We start from the raw sequence: 25,906 nt of genomic DNA, 5'->3' as shown, positions 1-25,906 counted from the left end.
TAATTTAAACAAGATATGAATCCAAAGAGAATAAAATACAAATCAATAATTGAAATACAGGTATGAACATTACAGTTTGGATACAAATAAACTGCTCTGCTGTAAGACGAATTGTGCAGCATAAGAGCAAACACAAAAATCTGGATTTTTACATTATTTTACAGTATGTTAAAGTTCTGTCAAATGTTGCCCTGCAAAAAAATTATAGCATTTGTAAACAAGTTCTGTCATATATTGTACAAAGATACAAAGAAAAGCAAACCTATAACATTTTTAAACAAATTATTAACTTCAGGTTCTCTCCAATATTGCACAAAGATACCAGAAAAAATAAGACAATTATAAAACTCTACTGAGGAAACTTCAAGTTGTGTGATAGAAACACCACTCTGTCCTCAGCATCTGGCTTCAGAGCAGCATGGTTACATGTTATAACATTTCCTCTGTGCTGAAAGCCCTCTCAGAAGGGCTGCTGGAGGCAGGGATACACAGGTACTTTTTTGCAAGTTTCCCCAATTTGGGGAAATGTACTTCATGTGTTTTCTACCACTCTAGTGGATTTACATGAATATCTACCTCAGGTATCATTCTCTTTTTCAACGGCAGTGTGCAGAGACTCACCTTCTCTGAATTCCTGTGTTTTTTTGCTCCAACTTTTGTAGCCACAGGGACAGGATGGAGCAGCGTGAAGAGGCAGGGATTTGTGGAGAGCGTTTTAAATAATGAAAGAAAAAAAATCTCCTTTGGAATCAATACCCAACCAAGACTGCTTGCAAAATAAAACACACCCAATATGCATATCCTTCTTACAGAATTAAAAATAATCTGTCCACAATTGTGCTCCACTCACTTAGAATCTGGAACCAATGTAGAAAGCATTTTAAGACGGAGAAGCTTCTTTCTGTGGCACCCCTGCAAAAGAACCACCTCTTTCAACCCTCACAAACATATGCAGTTTTAATATCTGGAAAAAATTTGGAATTAACTTGCTTAGAGACCTTTATATAGACAACGTCTTTGCATCCTATGAACAATTACGTTCCAAATTTAACATTCCAGCTACAAATTTCTTTCACTATCTTCAAATCAGGAACTTTGTTAAACAGAACCTTCCAGATTTTCCTCATCTTGCACCCTCATCCACGCTGGAAAAATTATTGCTCAATTTCAAGGAGTTAGACTCCATCTCTACAATATATAAAATCCTTTTACAATCCCTTCCTTTCAAAGATCCAAGAGGACACTGGGAAAATGACCTCTCAATTAATATATCAGAAAAGGAGTGGAAAGTAGCAATGCAGAGAATTCACTCAAGCTCCATATGCGCAAAGCATACAATTATACAACTCAAAATTATATATCGAGCACATCTGTCTCGACTAAAACTCTCAAAATGTTTCCAGGGCATGATCCAACCTGCGAACGTTGCAACCAAGCCCCAGCCTCACTAGGTCACATGTTCTGGGCCTGCTCCAAATTAACATTATTCTGGACAAAAATTTTTAATTACCTCTCAGACAGTCTTGGACTCACAATCCCTCCTAACCCATTAACAGCTGTGTTTGGGGTTCTTCCAGAGGGTCTTAAAGTGGAGAAAGACAAACAAACTGTGATTGCATTCACTACACTGTTGGCACGCAGACTTATTCTGATAAACTGGAAGAACCCAAACTCTCCTCTTTTAAGTCAGTGGGAAACTGATGTGTTATATTATTTAAAATTGGAAAAATCAAATACTCAGTTAGAGGATCTGTGCAGACTTTTTCAAAACATGGCAGGATCTAATCAGTAATATTTTGAAATGATTTTATAAAGCACAGAGAATTTGTTGATTTAGGTATTTTTAAAAGCCTTAAATTTTACACGTTTGGCTTGCTCTCTCTCTCAAGGGTGGGGATCGATCTGTTCTTAGCATAATTTTTTTTTTGTAAAACTTGATTGCTATGTATTGATTGTAATAAAATTAATAAATAAAATAAATAAATAAATAAATAAATAAATAAATAATCTGTCCAAACATTTTTTTTTGATTAAGTTGGCCAAAAAGGGATAACTAAATCAGATCATGAAGGATTCATTCATGGACTTGGAGAAAATATTTACCAGTGGTGATGTTTAAATGTAGTGTCAAGAACAATATTGACAGATGAAGAGTGAAGAAACATTGACAAAATGGAAAAGGTTCATAGTAAAGATTGCGAACTAACTGCAATGAATATGCAAAAATACTGTATATCAGTAATAAAGACATAATATGTCTTTGGTAAGGGCAGATTTAATTACAGTTACATGTGTTTTACACTATTTTTGTATTTTAGAATGCTTTCTTATTGCTGCATTTCAGCATACATGCATCAATTGGTAACATATGAGACGTGTCCCATTTAACAACCTAGGGTTATGCTAAAATTTATGTCTGTATTATACTTTATTTAAAATTATTTTTACAAATAAATTAATAAGATCCATTTTGCTAAAAAGTTCAGGTCACCCACCAGGTACTGTACTTGGGATTATGATTTCTCATTTATCCTTCAAGCAGAGGTGTGCTGGATCATCACTTGTCCCAGAATGTGCTTTCTGTGTGGATGTTGTATAGCAAAGAGAAAAGTTTAACTATGAGTTTGATCTGTCGTCATGGATAGATGCTTGATGGTCATAAATTAATCCTTTGGTTAACAACAACAGAGCTATTTTCAGAAATAAATTCCACTGAGACCAATTATGTCTATATGAAAACATGTAGGAGAAACATACATATTACTACATTGTACTATAGCATACAACATGTTCATAATTTTGCAATGTAAAAAAATGTTAAAAATCAGTCTTACCAAGAAGTTGCACGCCTCGGGTTAATCCATACACATCTATAAGTGCCCAAAGTGGTTCTGATGTTCTGACCCCACTGAAGAAAAGCATGGGGTTAGAGTTATTAACTCGGTAGAAAACTCTTCCTTTCTTGTCGACCCAAAATGCAATAATGTTACTCTCATTAGCAAACTCTTCAGGAAGAGCCTTAGCCCAGAACCCACTCTGTGAAACTAAGTCTGGGCAGGCATACTTTGGGAGACTGTCAGGATTAATTCGAGAAGGGTCTTTAGTGGTGAACCCCAATCGTAATGCCCCACTCCAGCAGCATTGCTTCTTTGTTATCTGGGGAAAAAATGAAGAGGAAAAATATAACCAGTCTGTTAAAATCAGTTTTTATTTGTCACATACAAATTACACAGAGTTGTTTACCAACTGGAGCAATACATTTTAAAAGAAAATCACCAGTGTGTCATCTCATAGTGGAAAAAAATCACGGCAGAGGCATGATGAAAGACAACTGTTGGTACAGATTATGCGAGTGATGTACTGTGTTAGTTATTTAGGGATTCAAGGAGAAGTGAAGCAAAATGACACCACTTATTGGCTAACTGACTAGATTACAATATGTAAGCTTTCAAAGTAGTTCAGGTAAGGCGTTCCTACATATTAGATAAGCATAAATACTTTGTGTCTAACTCTGTAAAATTCTTACTTATAATCTGACTTGATCTTTTCCAGGCATTAGGAGGTTATCTTTTAATTTTTTGCAGTCCATCTGCCTTCTTCAAAGTGCTTGTGTTACAAGTGAACTTGTAGTGATTTTATCACCTTTGAGCAAGAAGGCTTAAAATGTGCTTTCAAAGGGTAATTTACTACTGTGAAAAAAAAAATCATGTGTCTGGCAATGATGTCCCAATAACCTATATGCTGTTCTCTTCCCAAATGATCTTGTGTGCACACAGCCCACACCAGTACATTGCCACACAAAGATGGATCTATTGACTCGACAGATGTTTACCAAATTTTGCTCTACCTGATTAGCATAAACCAGAAACAACAGGGATTCATTAGATGATATAATGTTTTTCCAATCCACCAATGTCTAGTGCTTCTGTTCTTTAGTTCACAGAAGCCACCACTATTTGTTTATAGGGTAGAACAATGAACTTAAATAGTTCACCAGTCTAAATCAAATCTCGAACAATTTGTTTACCCTGATATGCATCTTTCTCCATCTCTGTATTGGTCATCTCTAAGGCTCTAGTCAATTATGTGCTACTCTGCACAAATCATGCCAGATTCCACTAGCCCTTTTCATTATTCAGGATCAATTAGATCATTTTAGGTGGTGGCCCATTCTCCATACACTTGTGACACACAAGTGTGTCTCTCACTCTCTATCATAATAATAATAATAATAATAAATTTTATTTAATAGGCACCTTTCTTAGCACTCAAGGTCACCTTACAATAAAATTAAAATTAGTAAAATAAAAACAAGAGAATGATAAATCACAAAGCAATAATTAGCAAACAAACAAAGATAAAAGGCAGTAACAGTGTAGAATTCACAATTGGTATGCCAGCTTGAAAAGATACGTTTTGAGGGTAGTTTTAAACTGTGTTATTGAATCGAGTTGACGTGTATGAGAGGGAAGATAATTCCACAGTTGAGGAGCACTATAAGAGAATCATTGAGCTCCCACAGAACTGAGTTTGATGTGCGGTACAGAAAGTAGAGCTGCAGATGAAGATTTGAGTGAGCGAGCGTAAGTGTAAGTCTGGAGGAGATCAGTGAGGTAGGGGGGAACAAGGCTGTGGAGAGCTTTAAATGTTAAGAGCAGTATTTTGTATTGTATACTATAGTTAACAGGGAGCCAGTGAAGTTGAGAGAGAATAGGTGCAATATGTTCAGTGGATGTAGAACAGGTTATTATCCTGGCAGCAGAATTTTAAAGAAGTTGTAAGCAATGGATTTTTTTTAGGATGCCACATAGAATAGCATTACAGTAATCTATACGTGAGGTGACTCGGGCATTAACCAATACTTCAGTACTGTGTTGGAACACAGAACAGGATGAAGTCTAGAAATGTTTCGGAGATGGAGGAAGGCAGTCCAAGAAATGTTACTTATATGGGAAGAAAAAGAGAGAGTACTATCAAGAATAATGCCCAGGATCTTAACTTGGGAAGAGATGTTTGTGTTAATATTGTTAATTAAAATAGAAGAATGGTTAACCTTAGCAAGTGTAGATTTAGAGCTAATGAGGAGAACCTCAGTTTTATTGCTGTTTAGTAGGAGAAAATTGTGAGTCATCCATGTCTTTATGTCTTGGAGACATGCCCTAAGAGTATCTGACCCATTTCCTCCTTTAAATTCCACAAAATCTCACATACAAACAGTTTATACTTATCTTCTTTAAACAGCAATGTCTGCAGTCACAGACTGCTACACCTTGTATACCCACAATATTTTTGTCTTGCCATATACTTTTGGAAGCATATTAACAATCTCAGTAAACAAAATGATTATCTGATTCAGTAGCACTTTAGTTTAGGTACTGCAAAAATGCATCTATTACTCATTTACTATCATGTTACAAGACTTTAACATGCACATGACACCTATAAAGCATCAGTAAAGTGTTTATTCATCTCTGCAATGAGACTGACTAACAAAACTTCACTTTGGAGTGGTCTGAGGTGGCTTAACTGAGAAACATATCATATTGCATATTTAGTATAAGACCGGAAAATTCCTTCATATTAACAAGTCATTTTGCCATTATGCCAATACGCCACACTGCACAGAGATGAATAACTGATGAACTGATGATGTTTTATAAGTGTCATGAAGACCAAGAGAAGCCTTTGTTATGGTGTTGTTACATAACAGTAAATAAGTAATAGATGTATTCCAGTAGTACCTAAACTAAAGTGTTACCTCTGATTCTCACAAATCTTGACCTCTGTCCACGGTGTCCTTTGCCTATTTTACCAACACTCACTATTCAGTTTCTTTTAAATTATCTTGAGAATTGTATTTGGTTAAAAAACTTTAGACATCTTCCAAGATATTGTGTCCATATGAGATGTATCATCTTTGCTGCACAGTATAAAATGTTATTCTCACTTTTTATTGCAGCTAACCTAAAAATAACTGTATATGCAGTATATACTTGTATATAAAATTATATATAATTCCATACTAAACTTAAAATCTTTATATGTATGTATTTTTTATTCATTACCTTTTTGACAAGAATAAAAAAAGAAATGTACAAGTATAGGTATAAGTTTCCAAAATCTTTTTTGTCATTATAGTATTAAAATAACCAAGGACACATTTAATATATTCAGACTACATCATTATAAGGCAAGTTTAATACATGAAAATCACTAATTATCTGCTTAAATGCAAAGCTTATTAGTGTCCTTAATGTATTGTGACTGGCTGTTTTAATGGTCACACTTGGATAAATGTATCCGTAAGCCCTGAAGCTCTAAGAGACTAATTCACTTAATACGAATATTAAATCTCCGTCTCTTTGTGCATTGTGCATGAAGTTATACACTGGCTATAAAATGTATTCAAGCACAATTAATCTTTTAAAATTTGATTACATTATGATAAGGAATCGTAAAAGTAATATATTTAACTGGACGTTTACTGACTAATACACAAAAAAATACAAGTTACAGTCAAGACAAAACTCAATGAATTATTATAAATTCTAAAATATAAAAAATAATTACATATAAAAAGTATTTCTCCCTGCAAATAATTTTTGGTATTTATACCTTTGATAGAAACTTCCAGCATATTATAATATTTATCAAAGTTTTCTAAATACCGGTATTACAGTTTTTAAAATCCATTAACTTTGAATAGAGGAGTCAGTATACCACAATTTTTGATTCTGCCATTTATTTTTAAATGAACTGAGTATAAAAGGTTTGACTGGGCAAATCCAGACTCAAAAAAAGTAACTTTATTGATTTGCAGACATCTGTATTGTGTCTTTCTTTCTATGTTTGGCTCAATGGCCTGCTGGAAGGCCCTTCTTTAGGTCTCTTGTACATCTCAGCAGGTTTTCCTCCCGTAAGTTTCTATACTTTATTATACTCAATTTGCCTTCTATCTTAGAAACTCATTTAGACCCTGAAGTAATAAAGCCTTTCCATAGCATTATGTTCTCCGTAGCATGCTTTTGCTGCTCTCAATATGATGTGTGGCTTTATCATTGTGCCAAGCACAGCACATAACACATAAGATCGGTTTTAATTCCTCAGATTGTGCAATATTTTTTTGGTTGGGATTTGTGATATTTAGATTGAGTCTGTGTGAAAATACCGTCAGCTAAATTTTTAACAATGACTTTAGTTCTGACTTTCTGATTAAGACAAGTTTTGAGCACCTGTTCCGGGGACCTGTTGTCATACATACAGTTTGACAACTAAGATGTAGAAGACTCCAGTTCTTCTTGGGTTGCCTATCTGACTATGACTTAAATTTAGATTACACTTGTCTATTTTCTTTATTTCTTTGTAGTGTACTTCATTGTGATTTACAGGATTTTCAAGCTCTTTCAAATCCATCTGTCCCAAAGACAGTTGGTGGTTAGATTAGATTAGATATATTTTACTGATCCCATGGTAAAACCTCTACTTTCCTTTGAGTATTACTTTGCATTATATTGTTTTTGTTAGCAGCTGTATTAGCCAACTGGTAACTGACTTCATGTAATACACCATAAATTAATTATGTTGCCGATGTGAAGCTGCAAAAAAAAACAAAAAAAAAACAAAACAGACGGCACAAAAGATGGTATGTGAGACTTTTAAAATTTTTGGTGTCATTACAATCGGGATTATGCGACACTTGAATATAAAAGCACGACTAATGCATCTTCATGTCGGCATTTTGCTTCACCACATCGAAGCATTCATCCCGTAGGATCTGCATAGAGGCTTTCTGTCACATGTAGATAGTTCCCAAACGTAATGACACGATACATTTTAAAAGTCTCACATACCATCTTTTGTGCCGTCTTTTTTATTTTTTTATTTTTGCAACTTAACAACAGCAGCATAATGTATAGCGTTATATTTGAGCCACTGAGAAAAAAATAAAGGACACGGTGAAAACGTGTATTTTGTGATTAAAATGGAAATTTCGGCTTTAATCTCGAAATGTCCACTTTAACCTCGTAGTTTACTTTATCATTAAAAGCAGACCGTCGTAAACGTCATCCCAGTTTTAATCGCTACGAGCTTCTTGGACCTGACAGCAGCGGAAAGCAGCAATAGATCGCCACACAGAACAAATTAAATGTATGATATTCCAACTCTCTGCACATTTAGAATCCTTAGATTTATACTTGATATCACTTTCATGATGAAATGCATTAAAGTGTGTATGTTACATTTTACATATAATTTCATTTAAATAATGAATACTGTTAATTACACACATGGGGAAATAATTACACACATGGGGGTGTCACGGTGGTGGAGCGATAGCACTGCTGTCTCACAGGAAGTTATGTTGCTGGTATTTCCTGCTTGTATTCCACACTGTGCTCCGGTTTCCTTCCAAAGATATGCAGATTTGGGAATTTGGTGCCGCTAAAATGACGCTAGTGTATGTGTGTACTTGTATTCACCTTGCGATGAGCTGAGGCCTCGTCAAGGGACTGTTTCTCACTCGTGCCCAATGCTTGCTGGAATGGACACATCACTGGATTGATGGATTTACATAAAGTACGCGCGCAAGTATGAACATTACAACGCTTGCGTACCAGGAGAGTCTGCTGCAGCAAGCGTCGCGTCACGTGAAGTATAACTCCGGCCTTAGAGGGACTGTGCACACAGACCTTAGTGTTTTATTATATACTAAATAGAGATGATTTATTTTAAAAATTATTTCCTTTTTTAATTAATATAACACAAACTTACATAGAATAAAACCTAATACTGTAAAATAATCATCTATTGTAGCCAGTAGATAAACATGCATAACACAGTGTGCAGTATTAATTTAATCTACTAACTTTAATTCTATAATGCAAATGGAAATCTTTGACAGTAATCCTTTCGAAATTATGAGAATTCCTTTGATCTCATATACACAACAATAACATTCTTCTACTAGATTCTTACACACAAGAGGATTGTAAAACACAATATATTAATCACAACTGTACCATACACTGGGGTAAACAATTTTTTCTAAGAATCAACTAACTTCACTAATTCAATTGAGACATGGTAGGCACAATAGTGTTTTTACTGACTGGCTGTTTTCTGAGCTGAACACTGTATTTCATAATTATTCTTATGTAAACTAGATTGCAAATATTTTATTCTAGTGGCAAAATAAGTGCTATATTTGCTTTTGTGGTTTTTGGTATTAAATATTCTGAAACGGTGTAAAGGTTAAATGTCTGGACAGTTGGCAGTCAAGATCTGAAAAGCCAGCTGCTAATTATAAGCTAAAAAGAAGGTAAAATGCAGGAAGCATTTTAATTACATCATAGGTTTTAAATACATCATAGCATTGATAACCTCTTGATTTAATTTAGAAAATTGATATTTATTAGTGTTATCTGCTTTCAGCAATTCTGCGTTAAAATGACTTTTGCTTTTCTGAAAAATGTCTAGTATTCTGTTAACTCAGCCCAAGAAAGATGTACTGCCTCAGCTTCCCAAGGGCAAGAGATGCTAAACAGTTCAGACAGTCATGGATTACTAACAGGGAAACCAAACATTACTTGTTAACTGAATAAATGTAGTCAAGTAAAAATATACTTGTGTATCTGAATGAGCCAGCTATTTTGAGACACAAAATGAAATGTAGAAATAAGACCAGTCTGGATTACCTTTAATCTGACCTGCTCGTACAGGACAACAGGTCTATTGCTGAAAGTAATTGCATTACAGAAGCTTGCCTGCCTCTTGACTGACTTCTGGGAAAGGTCCATGATGATCTGTGAACCCTTGGCACTTGGGTGAAACAGCAGGGGGCTGATTGGGTGCCCCCCGCACTGCTGGATGGGCAAACATCTCTTGGATTTGTGGTGGCATCGGTGTGAACTGGCAGGAAAAGGTCCACTGAGAGAATCTAGTTAAAACAAATAAGGAAAAAAAATCAGTTTCTCCAAAATGCATATGTATTTATTATGTTAATAGGCATTGTAGTACATTGATTAGTGCTGGTACATCACAACTCCAGGAAACATGGATGCTCCTTTCTGGTTTTCCTCTATGTCCTGAAAACATACATAACAGTTTATTTGGTTATTTTGTAAAGGCCCTGTTTGAGTGAGCTGGCTCTTAAATGGCTCCTGCATTGCACCCACTGTTGCTATAAAAGGCTACAAAATCCTGTGACTATGAAATTAAATTAAAAAGCTCAATAAAAAGAAGAATGGAATAATCAGCCTTCAAAAATATTTTTTTTTTACAATTTTCTACATTTTTTTAGAAGAACACATTGAGAATTAATAAAACTCAAAATCTGGGTATTATTTGGATGTGGCAGCAATTTAACACTTTTCAGAGCAAACCCACATGTACAGTATACTGGAAGAAAAATACTTCATTATTAACAAGCCAGCATGCAGTCACCAATGAATCTAACCCACATGCACAGGGAATATAGAAGGAAACTAATATATATGATACATAATATAATGTGGAAAACATCCAGTGTGGTCCCAGTGACAAAGAAAAGGCATTCCAGTAATGACAATGACTATAGACCAGTTGCTCTTACTTCATACAGCATGAAGATCTTTTGAGAGACTGATCCTGAAACTGCTTCACCCCCTGGTTTCAAAACATCTGGATCATCTGAAGTTTGCCTATCAGACACATATAGTTGCAGAGGATGCTCTGATATACATGCTCCACAGAGCCTATTTCAACTTGGACAAAGCCAGAACCACAGTTAGGATAACGTTCTTTGATTTGTTTTTGTTTTTTTTTTCTTTTTGTTCTTTATTTCACCTTATACAATTTCTTGTATTAGAAATTTGTTAGTTTTTGCATACCCCTTGGGGTCAGAGTGCAGGGTCAGCCATTGTACAGTGCCCCTGGAGCAATTGAAGGTTGAGGGCCTTGCTCAAGGGCCCAGCAGAGTAGGATCTCTTTTAGCAGTGACAGGGATACCAGCGCAGATCCTTAGCCTCAGAGCCACCACTCCCCCCCAAATTTTTCCAGTGTCTTTAACACCATTCTGCTTCATCAACTAGGAAAACAGCTCAAGGCTATGCATCTTGATGCCCCCACCATCACCTGGATCATGGACAACCTGGCCAACATAGAACAGTTTATGAGGCTCAAGGACTGTGTATCAGAAATGACAGTTTGTTATCACCTCAGGGAACTGTCCTGTGTCAGTTCCTGTTCACCACTAACACCACATTCTTTCAGTATAATACCAGCATTTGCCATCTACAGAAAATTTTAGATGACTCCTCCATCATAGGCTGCACTGATAATGGAGACGAGTCAGAATAGAGGAAAGTTGTGGAGGACTTTGTCTTGTGCCGCAAGAACAACAACCTGCAACTCAATATCAGCAAGACAAAAGAGTTGGTGGTGGACTTCCAGCATGGCAAAGACCCTCTGAGACAATTCAAAGGAATGACATGAAAGTGGTGCAGAGCAACAAGTACCCGGGGGTTCACACAGACAGCAAACTGGACTGATCTGACAACACAGTAGTGCTGTGCAAAAAGGGCCAGAGCAGACTGAACTTCCTAAGGAGACTCAAGGCATTTGATGTTTGCAGCAAGCTGCTGGAAATGTTCTATTAGTCTGTTGTAGCCAGTGTGGTGTTCTATCCTATGGTCTACAGAAGAAGCAACTTTTGTTCAGGCATGGTGCATCCTTTGAGCACATTTATCAGGAAAGCTTGCTCCATCACAGGGTGAACCCAGAACACCTTGGAAACTGCTGTGAAAAGAGGATGGTGGGAAAACCGAATGCCATCATGGTAAATCCCCTCCATAAACTCCATGAGACACTATCATTGAACCCCTTTTAGCCACAAGCTCATTCCACCACTGTGTGCTAAGAAGTTCTGGGTCCTGCTATCAAGCAATACAAAGCTTGCTTCATACATCCCAGAACAAATACTTGTACTCTTTAAATTTATTTTGTTATTTTATTCATCCATCTATCTATCTATCTGTGTCATTCAGGATTGACTTTAAAATTCTGCTTATCTCGCCCCATCTTATATATCGGAATGTGTGACATCTTATATTCCAAATCATTACCTCAGATCCTCAAATGAGTGTCTCCTTAGAATTCCAAGAACAACACTTAAAAGAAGTTGTGAGGCGGCCTTCTGCTGTTATGCACCTAAAATCTGGAATAGCCTGCCAATAGGAATTCGCCAGGCTAATACAGTGGAGCACTTTAAAAAACTGCTGAAAACACATTACTTTAATATGGCCTTCTCATAACTTCACTGTAATTACAATCCTGATACTCTAATATATCCAACTCATTATAATAACTATTCATGGTGGCTCTTAAAACTGTACTAACCCCTACTCTCTCTTCTGTTTCCTTTTCCGGTGTCCAGCACCGTGATGTTCCAACAATGATGGATGGATTAAAAGCCAGAAGTATGTATGACCATCACCATCATGTGACTCCGTGAGAACTACAAAGAGGACTATTTAATTTATGTTAGGTAGAATGCCCAGAGGGGACTGGGCAGTCCTGTGGCCTGGAACCCCTGCAGATTTTTTTTTTTTTCTCCAGCCGTCTGGAGATTTTTTTTGTTTTTTCTGTCCACCCCGGCCATCGGACCTTACTCCTTTTCTATGTTAACAAATGTTGTCTTATTTTAATTTCTTATTTTGTCTTTTATTTTTCTTTTTTTCATATTGTAAAGCACTTTGAGCTACTTTTTTATGAAAATGTGCTATATAAATAAATGTTGTTGTTGTTGTTAAATAAACTAATACACAAAAATTAACAAAATATGTGGTGAACACAAGCATCAGTATTGCTAGCTAATTTCTCATTTCATCATTCACAAGCATGAAACAGCACTGATTAATGTAAACTAAAGAATACTTACGTAAATATACTATTTGACTCCCTATTTTACCAGATTCAAGTGACTGTCATGTGTGGAGCCTGCATGTCAATCCTTGACATAATGTAAGATATATTAGGAAATCTAAACTGGGGCAGTATGAGCAAGTGTGTGTTATTATACCCTTTAATGAACAGGTGTCCTGTTCAGAGTTGACTCTCACCTTGCGCCAAATGCTGCTTAGATCAGGTTCCATGAAACTCTGTACTGAAATAAGCAAGTTTGGAAAATGGATGCATCAATATTTGTGTTAAAGTGCACCTTATCTAAATGAAAGAACACTGAAACAACTTTAGCCGAACAAGTTATACAGTGGTTACCTTTTTTCATGAACACTAAAACTGATAAATATCATAAGCATATTTAACTGGGTTTTTTTGTTATTGTTTTACTATTGACCAAGACAAAAAAAAACTTTATATAACTTTGATATACATTTAATAGAAATTCTAGGCATGGTAAAAATCACTATCAGCTTTTCTTATCTTATGTCACACATCAGCATCTGAGGACCACAACGCAAGCTCCATTCAGGTATGTGGTACCACCCCGGAGCGAGTGAGGGTGCAGTCTCTAACTGTCTTGTCTCTTCCCTCTGCAATCCAGAGAAGACAGCCCAGAAGACCAATTGACCATGCCCTTAGTCACTCCCATGAAGCATATAAAAGAGCCCCTTCCCAGAAGGAGGCACCTCACTTGCAACCTGAATTTTCAGCAGGATGAAGCACTCAGGTACTCCAACAAGAAAGGAACACTGCTTAAGCCCCTGGTTTACGTTATAACCACCATGCGTCTGTTTCTTTTAGTACCCTTTGTTTATATAAAGTCGAGACACAATTAAACAGGGTGACTGCCTGGAACCCCAACTATTTTTAGGACTCTCTGTTCCACATTTGGCATTACAGTTTTTGTTCGTCAAATAAATCAATAATGATTGCAAATATTCTGCCTTAGATGGTCATTCATATCACTGTATAAGAATTTTCTGAACAGATCTTGAAAACATTTAGGAGTGGTAAAGGACTACAATCACAAAAAGAAAATACCCTGTTTTACTTTTTAATACACAAGTTTTCTGTGATTTCCCATCATCCAGATAAAAATAAAGCAACTGATGAATACGCTGGAATAATTCTTCAATCAATGTGAAAGGGTTAGGATGAAGTAAAGTTTCTAGATACATGGCATCAAGTACATAGTGCTGCTTTATAAAAGGCCAGCACAGCAGAGCAGAGAACAGTAAAACTGGCAAAGCAATGGCATATTTACTACTAGTGTAACTTGCATAGCCATAACAATATCAACAAAAGAAGGAGTGAAATTTAATGAAAGTAACAAAATTAAACCTCAGTGTTCCCACAACAACAACTGGATGGAAAATGCTCCTAAAATCAAATGATTTTACAGAACGCTGATGGCAATTAGTGACTCCTGATGATGTCACTACAAATATGTTTTGGACACACCTGTCAAATATTTTTCCAAATAATTTTATTTTTCATGCTGCTGCTGTTATAAGATGAAAATTAATCATTTGCATGCAGGACAGGGCAATAAGTTGTTTGCTTTCGAAGTTCAGGGATACATGTACTGTAGGCGGTTTAAGTTCTTTGTCCTGTTGTGCAAAGATTCACAAATTCCATTCATAAACAGGCCCTCATTTACCTTTGCCAGACTTTGGCAGCATTTGATTCTTTATTGCATTTTTATGACTCTTTTTGAGATCACTGAATTAGATTTTACACTATAAAGATAAACTTGCCTCCATTTTTATGACATATAATTCCCATAAATTCTCCCAACATAGTTTTACCTCTTTTTAAAAAATATGAATACAGTCATAGAGATCAGGGACAGTTGTTCTTTCAATTTACACACATATCTAAAATTCCCTGAATGAAAAAGATTTATGAAAATACAGAAAAGCTCTCTGTGTATGGCATAACAAAGAAACAGAATGCAGTTGTTTGTAGCTAAATGAATGGACAGGAAACACACCTTCAACAAGTATGGCTGTGTAACCTAGTTTTAAATGCTCAGCATTTAGGAAATAAGAATGGAGAAGCCCTATTGAGAAATTTTAACTTTTATGTGATTTTATGTTATACACCTTTATTTTGAATTACTTAACTGAAATATATCAAAGTGTGTCTTTTTATGTGATAATGGGGGTAAAAATCTAACTTGTTCTTTGTGCTTGATTTATTTACTGGCTAGTTTACCAAAGTTGCCGAATGTAAAGTAAAAGTAAAACATTTCTAAATACAAATGGAAATGAAATAAATTGGTAATACTGCATATAGATTCCAATAAAAACAGTTAAAACTGTGACTTCCAGGTATAATAAAAAGAAGATATGTAACAAATGAGAGGATTATTACTTTCATACAGTATGTTTCAATTCAATTTGTTGTTCATAATTAGTGATGAACGTATCCCACTGAGTTCACAGAATCACAGAAATGTTGGAAACTCAGCCAAGCTCCACAAAATGCATTGAAATCAATGAGAAAGTAAGAGCTTCCCCAGTGGGTGCCACTGTCTTTTAAATGCCTCTAAGGGCTAGGAAAGTGTCTGTCAACTATGCTGAACTGATTATCGTGGCCAAAAGTGTCACCTGAGCTGTGAGGTAGCAGTGCTAACGATTGTACTACAGAGTCTCATACAAAAAAAAAAAGATGCAAACGGAAGGAATACCACAAACAAAATACAACATATGGCCACCAACTAGTGATACTTAAATAAAATATGGATCATTGCACTCACAAAGTTATAATCTTGAGGCACACTCTGGCCGTGTCACGAAGGGGTGGTGTTGTTTGAAATCGTAGCTCCAGGCATAGCTACAACTTTATTTTTTCCCTGCTCTGTTTGTGCAGATGCTTCGTACTTTTTTCTTCCATCAAGACAACAAAATGCATTGTAAATAGTAATCTTTCGTTATTATTATTATTTCACAGACCTCTGATTTTGATGGGTCGGGGGTGCTCCTTTACAGCTTGTTTGAAAATGTACCTGGGCACACAGCTAATTATGAATGAAAATTAGCCATGTGGCACCACATCGGCCATTAGTATTACGGAGATGGTATTACTCATTATATAGCCATCAAATGAAAATACTGCAATTTTGTTTGTTTTTTAAATACATGTGGGATGGAAATTCTGATAAAGTACTGATCAAGTCATGAAATCACATACGAGTGAAGCAGACTGGCAACGATTTTACACTAGGCATGCATAAATTCCTGCATATGGACACTCCTAGGACACCTCTCAAGCGCCATCCACTAATTCCTGACCGAGGGCATCTTCCAACCAGCTGCCTCTACACACCCGGAGTTGCTCTCCCTTGAATTGACACTTCCATCACTTTAAACCTGTGTCTTTTCTTTCCGTCTTCCCTTTTTTTTGTTTCCTCTCATTTGTCCTGCATAGGCTCCTTTTATCCTCGTGGGTGTAGTTGCCTTGATTACAGACCGCAGAGCATTAATGTAGAAACAGGATGAATCATACGTGTCTGTATGTCAAGTACAAGAAAATAACTACAGGTACTATATTTTGCAAGCTTCTTAAACAATCGGGAATCCCTCTTTAAAGTCTGCAGATACAAATGTACACGTAAAGAATTTTGGAGTGGGCAGGCTTCCCCATTCAAATCAAAGTATGCAAATGTGCATGTAAATGATTCTGGAGTAAATGATTTTGGGGGGAGTGGTGGAGTCTTCCTTCAAAGTCCTGTTAAGTTTAAAGATATGCCACCTGCCTGCCTTGCCTTGGACAGGTAGACATTTCTTGTATTGTAGTTACATATTGCTCTTTGTCCATAATGACTGTCACGAGACTCAAAGCAAATAATTAAGAGTGCCAGGGAGCTGGCTGAATTGTGACTATCAAATGAAAACAGACACTGACATGAACTCATCAAATGCAAGCTTAAAAAGAAGAAGTATGTAAGAATAAAATTATACACTTAATTGTTTTTAGGTTTAATTTACTATTTCATATTTCTGCTTTTATGTACACAAATTTACTCTCTGAATCTAATTATAGATCAAGTGTATGGCTTACTACAAAAAATGTCTTCACGATCCATCTTAGGTAAGCACAAAGAAACAACTGCTACTGTGACATCCTGCTTTTACATTATCATACAGGGTAAACCCCAAAAGCAGTGTTTCAGTATGGACGCACCTTAGCTGGTCCCTTACTTAGGCCTGTAGCCACTTTACAGAAGGGACACACAACTGCATAATCACTGAGCTTTCTGCAATCCCTGTTATGCCCTTGTAAAGATGGTGCATGGCAGTCTCTCAGGTCCATACAGCAATAATTAAAATAATGAATGGCGTGACAGCCATTATCAGATAGGAACAATATGCAGGACCTTTCAATGACACCATAAATCACTGTGCTACAACAAACAGATGCATTTTCTTGGCACTAGCTGTAGTGTTCTGTGAAACTAATTTTAATCTTTTAATGGCTACTTTGTATTTAAAGCAAGGCACCAGGGTCAATTTGTTATAAGGAAAGAAGCAATTCTTTTATTAAATCACCTTATGTTGAAATCAAGTTTATTTTGCACACTCTCTGTCTATACTTTTGAAGAGGAAGGACCTTAAAGAAGGAATTGTAGTTACATGGAAATTAATCTAACTAATCTAATTAAACAAACAGAGAAGAAAGTAGGCATATACTAGACATTATGGGACATTGTTTTTATGTTAGATATCTTAAATAGCAGAAAACAACATGACAAGTGGCAACACTTTGTGAGCACTTCTATGTTTTTGACAAGGTGACCAGGTGTCCTTTTAAAACTCTTGCAAACATTTCTAGCTGTTGTTGCATTGTATCTGTCTAATTTGCATTCTCCAATTTGCTACTGCAAACAGCCATAAGTAAAGCAGTGGACAGATATTGATCACATACTGTAGATTACACAAAGTAAATTGGGTTCTGCACTTAGCAGACATCACACTATATTAAACACCCTGTGCAGACTTAGCTTTTAAGAATTCTATCTATCTATCTAATCCAAAAGTACTGTTTCCTTATTCATACTGACAACTGTTTTCCACAACAACTTTGATCCATGTCCAAACATGCATAAATTGATTAGATCTTTCTTGTATAATCAATTGTAAGAAATGTTAAATTATAATGTTAAATTGCAGAATAACATCTATTGTTTGATAAAGTCTGTATCAATATTTTGATAAATGAAGCAGGACAAGCAAGCTTTAAGCTCAGGTTTACTAAAAAATAAATCACACATCCAAATTTTCTTTATCTTTTAAAGAAATTCCATTTTGAGTAGAAAAAGATGATAAGCAAGTAGTTAGAGTATCATGCCCAATGACTCTGCAGGGATAAACAAAAATCTGATAGTGCCATGGAGGCTATAGGCTGATACTTACATGAGCACCTTCAGCTGTTAGGGCTGAGAGGATCAAGAGCTTTGAAATAGAAGGTTCATGCTTTAGTGCAGACATCAGCATATGTGACCTTCACTAAATGCACTTTGAAAAGGCCTCAGGCCGAGTCAAATTAAAGAATGTAATCTTCCCAGGAGGCTTACGCTAGGGATTCTGATTGCTGCTGAAGCCATAATTCCATATCTTTATAGATAATGACATCACTCAAACTATAAGCACTTGAATGTTAGAATGTTTTTCATTACCGGAAAACTATTCTGAACTGAATTTTTGAGATTTTTAAATTGCATTCTGCAAATAAAGGCTATTAAGATCAATGTTCTAATGAGAAAATTGAATAGCACCCCTGATTTTATACATCTGGCAGCAGCACTGAATGTTAAGATTACAGTGTTTCATTTTGTTACTTTCAAATTAAATGTTATTGTGTCAGGGTAAAGGGTTGTGTGATGAAAATAATATGGTTGAACATTTTTTTCAGAATACTGCGGCTTACTCGTCCATCCATTTCCATGACTAATTTATCCAATTCGCAAAACAATACCAGCAGTATCAGACAAAAAAGGCCAAACTAACATTGACAAATGTCCGATCTATTCCATAGTACACATTCATTTAGCCACAAAACGCCAATTAATAGCCATCAAATAAGCATGTTATTTGAATATGGGTGGAACACCAGAGTATAAGGAAAACGTGGAGTATGTGTAAGAACCAGTCTCTAGCCCTGGATTTAAACAGCAGCACCAACCACTGAGCAATGGTGTCAGCTAAACTTGAGTATGTTGCATATAAGACATTATCAATTTCCTCATAATCTGAATGAATATACTTTTAAATTAACACTATGGTAGAAGAGGTATAATATCCAACCTAGATTCAGCATTATTCCCTTGTGAAAAGTTATAAATATTATAGCTCACCAGATTCTCTTGAAAATACAGTAGTAATGTGCTTTAGATCTTAAAAGTTATATTTTAACATCTTTAACAATAGGAAATAACTTGCTTTCTGTCTCCCATATCTTTGGCTTCCATCAACCTTTCCATGTACACTTTTTAGATACCTTTCATTTTCTTAAAGACGTTTACCTTTTAAGACAACTCTATTGAGCAATAGAGATCTGATCTGGCTTGAAATTGGCACAGTGGTTCAGTAATCAGCCTCACCATTAGTTAAATTCCAAGCCCAGTGATGGAGAGACTGCAAAGACGTTTCCTGTTTGCCCCTCTCTAAGCAGTTAGGTTAACTACTCCCTGTAAACTGGAATAGCATGATAAAGCGTGCTCTGTCATAGGCTGGCATCCCATCAAGGTTTAGTTTTCTATATTGCAACTAAAGGTGCTTGGATTAGATGAGATTCCTGCAACCATAATAATGACCCCAAAAACAGATGCAATTTTTTTTTTTGTCTTTCTGTCCATGGTTTACAAAGTAATCATTTCCATCATCTCAGTTTCAAGCATGTTAAAATTTGAACAGTCATAATTTATTAGTAGAAAGCTTGATTTATTAAAACTTGGCTTTCCATGAATAATTGATAAAAACACGGCAAATATGGTAATATACCATAAAAATACTGTAAACTATACAAGGATAATGGAAAATAATGTAATATTATTTGCATGCAAGTTGCTGACACTGCTTAATCTCAAATATTATATGTATACTTACATAATACATACATTCAAAGGCAAAGGTTTTAACATAAATATGTGAAATCCTACAGTAGTATGCATAAAGTACATCAAATTTAGGTCTGTGCATGTGTGTATAAAAGAGAGGAGAGAGGCTAGAAGCATGCACTGTGTGCCACACCCATCACATGACAGACTGCCTGGAATGGGACCCGAGTGCAGCGGGTGACACTTCAGAACCACACTGGAACAGTATGAGGTTTTTTTACGTTGGCTGGAGTGCCAATCTTGTCACTAACCCCCAACTTTTCCTTGTAACTTGGAGGACCTATAGGGTGGTCCAGATCTAATTATGCAATTTTCATTACACTATAACTTATTAAGTTTATTACATAGAAAAAAACCCCGGACCATCGAAAAGTGTGCGAACCGACGACATGAAGAATCATCTTTGTGCCGAACCAGAATTATCCCCGCATAAATCTTAGTCATCCAGACGATCTGGATCTGCATAATTAGATCTGGACCACCCTGTACTTGTAGAGCTGGATGCAGATTAACATCACATCAAGGATGATGTAACTGCAGGTTAAGGGCCTTGCTCAAGGGCACAATAGAGTAGAGTCACTTATATCGTTTACAGGATTCAAACTGGTGCAGATCCCTAGCCCCAACAGAAAAAAAAAAACATAGTGATAAAGCAAAAGAATCTGATCCTGGGGTAAAATGTAAACTTCATTATTATAGAGGAGAATTATACAGTGATTTTAAACAATAGTTATATTTAATGTAAGAATAAACACTACCGTGAACACAAGACAAGACAGTTTAAAATACTGATGTTAAACTGATTCAAATGTACAAAACAATGAAGATGTTATCTATGAAATTTCTTTTTGAGGTTAATTATCTGCTCTGGGAAATATGGGAAAGAACGTTGCCAACTTTGTCTACAGATTCTACCCAACCGTGTGGAAATGACACCTCATGGCCATTAAACTGTTAACCTCCTGCTGGAAATTTGCTTCAGAAGTCTTCTTTCAAGAGCCTATTTTCCCATACATTCCATATCTGCTTCCTTTTTTGATTTTTTTTGCTGTCTCAGAATGGAAGTGGTTAAGTTTTATATTTCTTTTATTATTGCATCAATATTCAAATTTTGGGCGGCATGGTGGCGCAGTGGGTAGTGCTGCTGCCTCGCAGTTAGGAGACCTGGGTTTGCTTCCCAGGTCCTCCCTGCACGGAGTTTTCATTTTCTTCCTGTGTCTGCGTGGGTTTCCTCCAGGTACTCTGGTTTCCTCCCACAGTCCAAAGACATGCAGGTTAGGTGCATTGCTAATCCTAAAATTGGCCCTAGTGGGTGTGTGTGTGTGTGTGTGTGTGTGTGTGCACGCCATGCGGTGGGCTGGGGCCCTGCCCGGGGTTTTTTTCCTTTGTTGGCTGTGATTGGCTCCAGCAGACCCCAGTGACCCTGTAGTTAGGATATAGTGGGTTGGATAATGGATGGATAGATGGATGGATATTCAAATTTTATTGTATGTTTGTGAGTTACTTTGCTACATTATTTTATAGGACATACATGTACCTAAACTACACAGTTACACTAACCCATTTGCTTGTTCTCTATGTAGACATAAATAGAAATAACAAACCCCATGAACAAACGAAGTGCATCACTCTGTGTCAGCAGTGCTTTACTGCACATGACTTAATACTTAAAAGGACATTTTTCTTTACATTGATGTTATCAAGTGAACACATTCAAAGAGCAGATTACTGTTTTGTCAATAGCTTTTGCAGTTTTTGGCACAAGCAGTTTACTAAAGTTGTAACATTTTCTTAATATGCACTTTTGTGCACTTTAACCAAAATACAAGAAATCATTAGTTACAGTGCTATATTTACTTGAAAACCATTACCCTCTAAGCATATTTGTGCAGCAGAAATAAAAGAATAAACACATACAGGTGGCAGGCCAGCAGAGGATAATTACTGTACACGCTTGATTAAATAATTAGTCAATGCGGGAGCCAAAGTCGTAAACATATTTTAGAACAAATCCAAAGTATATATTTCTACTGAAACTGTGAGGCACCATGGGTACTTGGTCATCAAAAATGTTTGTTCCTAGCTTGGCAGGTAATTTACTGTACCCTGGCCTGTACGATATATGTTTGGTGCAACCTTTCTTTCTTTTTTTTTTTTTACTAATTTGTTGAAGTTCAGGCAGAAGACAAACAAGTTCCTTGTCTAACCTTCAAACCTAAATTGTATTCATTTCCATATTTCCCCTTTACTAAAGTTGAAAATGGTATTTAAAAACTGAATTACAATTTTCTAACTCTGTAGAGTGCTAGACTGGTAAACATCACTTCAGGAGAAGTTCACTGAATCAACAAGCTAATTTAAAGTGCAAGCTCAGTTATAGGATGCACTCTGGACACCCTGGAGGTTGTAGCAAAGTAAAGAATTAAAATAAAACTGAGTGCCATTATGAACAATGCTGCACATTCTCTCTCAGAAACACTAACACTGAGGACTTTCAGCCAATTAATTATTCTGTTGAAGTGTGTGAAGGGGCTCCTTTATACCAACAGCAAAACATATGTATAGCATCCTACTTTGACTGGGATTGGCAAGCCAGAGGTTTTCTTTGTTTATATTTTTTTGCATTACTGAGGACAAATAAAGTTTGTTCTGTTTATCTATCTATCTATCCATCTATCTATCCATCCATCCACCCAGAACACATTAATGTAGTACTTAGTGGTGAACTTCATTTTTTTGTTACTGCCTGATAGGGTAAGAATAAGCAATTCTCCATTGTTGTTCATCCTACAGCATTTTTTTAATGTGGGTAGAAAGCCCAAGTACCGCTAGCACTACCATGTGAACATGGGAAGAATATGAAGAATTGACGTGGAAAGTAGCAGCCCTGGAAAACAAACATGGGTTCCTAAAGGGGAAGGGCAGTGGTACAAATTAAGGCACAATCACACATAAGTAGGTAACTCTGAAATGACTTGTTACAATTCTTAAAAAAACTCTACCTGAAATAAAAATGCTTTATTTCTTCATTTTGTACACAGGAATATAGAGTTAAGATAGGAAGCATCAGCATTTTAAAGAACTTTTCCATGGCCATTATAACTTTCTGCTGATTAATGAACCTTTTTTTTGTTCTTGATAACCTTGACTTTTTAAGACCATCTTTGCTGGTTGTAATAAGAACCCATCTGTTCCTTATAGTAAAACAAAATGGCAGGAAACAATTGTCATATAGCTTTAAATACTGTACTACACATACCAGCATTTGTATATTTGTATCCAATCAACATCCACTACCTGGCAACCATTGAGGAGCACCTATTTGAAGAAGTAACAGTGTCATTACTTTGTTTACTAACAACAGTGTCAAAAAAAAAAAAATGTCTCGGTACAAATAACCAACTCCATGTGTGCAGGAAATGCACAATAAACTTTCATTTAATAGACAGATAGATAGATAGATAATACACAGCATACATGGTACTATATAGAATCTAAACAGAATATACCTGCCAGATTCATTTCAGAAGCATTCAGTGAGCTTATGGATACAAAAAAAGGCACTATAAGTATTTTAGTATTTAAAGTATCAGAAAATGTTGACCTTCAGCCTATCAAATGTCCCAGGAAGGAATAATAATTATTGGCTGGCATAAAATACACAAGTGATTGGTATAAAAAAATGAACCTAAAAACACAACTAATTGATTGCACTGTTTGGATTACTTTATTGTTTACTGGAGTGTAGAAAAGGAGTTGTGATATCACTATGATATTATCATCAGATGATGTCCCTTTCCAAAAAACAAAACTGGAAGAATATCAGCTACTAATTTAAAGGGCAACTGTTTGTGTTTAATGGCAAATTTCTAATAATGAAAATGTATGCTTCTTACATAAAAACCATGTTTAAAACAGACTGCAGAGGTTGAAAATGGTGGATGATTTTTGTCACAAGCGATCTGTCCTGTCTTTGCAGCCTCATTAATGAACAACAGTGCAGGTTTTATTAACTATGACATTTCTAAACATGTTTTAGGTCTTAAGCTAGTAAATCAGTTCAAATTTCTTATTTCAGTTTTGCTTACATTGCTGTTTTGTGGTTTCAAGCCAATAGACAAATTAACCTTGTTAAGACTGTCTCAAAGGAGATGTCATTTTATTGCATTTTTAATAATATATTTTTAATAAATCAATATAGAAATATTTTATTTTTGATATACACTATTTACTATGGAATGTTTATAATAAACTAAAAAAAAGTGCACAACAATTTTCTATACTTACAATAAATCCCTAACAAAATCCTACAGTCAATGCAGGTTTTCTGCCAGATATTTACTGTTTTTTAAGTGTATCCGATTATTGTTTTTCAATGTAAAATGTTTGTGCTTTTCAGATGTTGACTGTACATTTCATAAAGTGTAACAAAGCTTCAGTTTTATCTCAACTGGAAATTCTCCTGTAATATTGATAAATGTATCAGCTGCCTTTCTGAGTAAAGTGAGTTAATATTTTTTCATTATATTATGTAGAATTATTTATGCCTATATTAAAAGTTTAAACTAAATCATGAGAGCATTTAGAAAATGTGTGGCTATAATAACATCCATCCATCCATCCATTTTCCAACCCGTTGAATCCGAACACAGGGTCACGGGGGTTTATAATAACATACTCATTAAATACAAAGCATCCATAAAAGTTAAAACCCAAACTCTCCTCTTTTAAGTCAGTGGGAAACTGATGTGTTACATTATTTAAAATTGGAAAAAATCAAATACTCAGTTAGAGGATCTGTGCAGACTTTTTTCAAAACATGGCAGGATCTAATCAGTAATATTTTGAAATGATTTTATAAAGCACAGAGAATTTGTTGATTTAGGTATTTTTAAAAGCCTTAAATTTTACACCGTTTGGCTTGCTCTCTCTCTCAAGGGTGGGGATCGATCTGTTCTTAGCATAATTCTTTTTTTTTTTTTTTTTTTGTAAAAACTTGATTGCTATGTATTGATTGTAATAAAATTAATAAATAAATAAAAAAAAAAAAGTTTTCATGTATAAAACCTACATGACAATAGATACCCATTGTCAATACACAACTGGTATAAATATAGAAAACCTTTTTTATGCAATTATAATCACATTTAACATACTGTATATGTTAAACAGACACAGAGTTGTTTGTCTATACCATACCATTACCTATTCTGGCAAACATTTTGGCAGAAATTTGTGTTTTTAAAAATGTAAAGTCATATTATATTAAATATTAAATGCACTCGCAATACCCCAAAGGAAAAGCTAAAAGGTATAAACCTGGTCTTTGAGGATTGCTACAACCCATTTATCACTTATCATTAAAAACATACATAAAATTCAGAACCCTGCTTGGTCCAAATAAAGCTAGTGTTTAGAACAAGTGTAATTGAAAATCAAAAACACCAAAATTTTGAATCAGGATTCTTGATCTTACAACATGATGTTTCGGGGAAAAAGCCCCATTAAATATATGCAATAATTTATTGACATGACATGCATTCAACGGAAGTTCCGAAAGACTAGTAAGACCCAAATTGATATTTGGTAGTAAATGACGTGCCTTTAGTGCTTGCTGCAGCTTGCTCTCTGTGTGAGAGTAAAGTGGGCTGTTTAAGTGTGCAGGAGCAAGAATAAACCTTCATAGCACAACTTTTTAAAAAACTAGCCCCATGAAGCCTTCTTCCATACGAAGATGCATTATGGTAACACTAGGATAGTCATCACTTCCCATAATCCTAAGATGGAAAAGACTTGTTCTGAATAAAAATGGACATGTTGATTCCACAAAATTAACATTACTTGAGC

The 25,906-nt window shown here is 35.6% G+C and overlaps 1 protein-coding gene across 2 annotated transcripts in view; it reads right to left on the bottom strand.

Annotated features, from left to right (window-relative positions):
* neurl1aa (neuralized E3 ubiquitin protein ligase 1Aa) overlaps nucleotides 1–25,906 on the bottom strand; it is a 372,269-nt gene that overhangs the window by 108,164 nt on the left and 238,199 nt on the right. For both annotated transcript variants that reach the window (XM_039776568.1, XM_039776577.1), the window contains exons 2-3: nucleotides 9,696–9,937; nucleotides 2,835–3,156 (exon numbers count right to left, since the gene is read on the bottom strand). In XM_039776568.1, the coding sequence (XP_039632502.1) occupies nucleotides 2,835–3,156; nucleotides 9,696–9,937 (564 nt within the window). The remainder of the gene's footprint in view (nucleotides 1–2,834; nucleotides 3,157–9,695; nucleotides 9,938–25,906) is intronic.

Source organism: Polypterus senegalus, chromosome 1 (assembly GCF_016835505.1).
Source record: "Polypterus senegalus isolate Bchr_013 chromosome 1, ASM1683550v1, whole genome shotgun sequence".
NCBI classification, from domain to species: Eukaryota; Metazoa; Chordata; class Cladistia; order Polypteriformes; family Polypteridae; genus Polypterus; species Polypterus senegalus.
The sequence above is the reverse complement of the archived record's forward strand: the minus strand, read 5'-3'. Positions and strand labels throughout refer to the sequence as shown.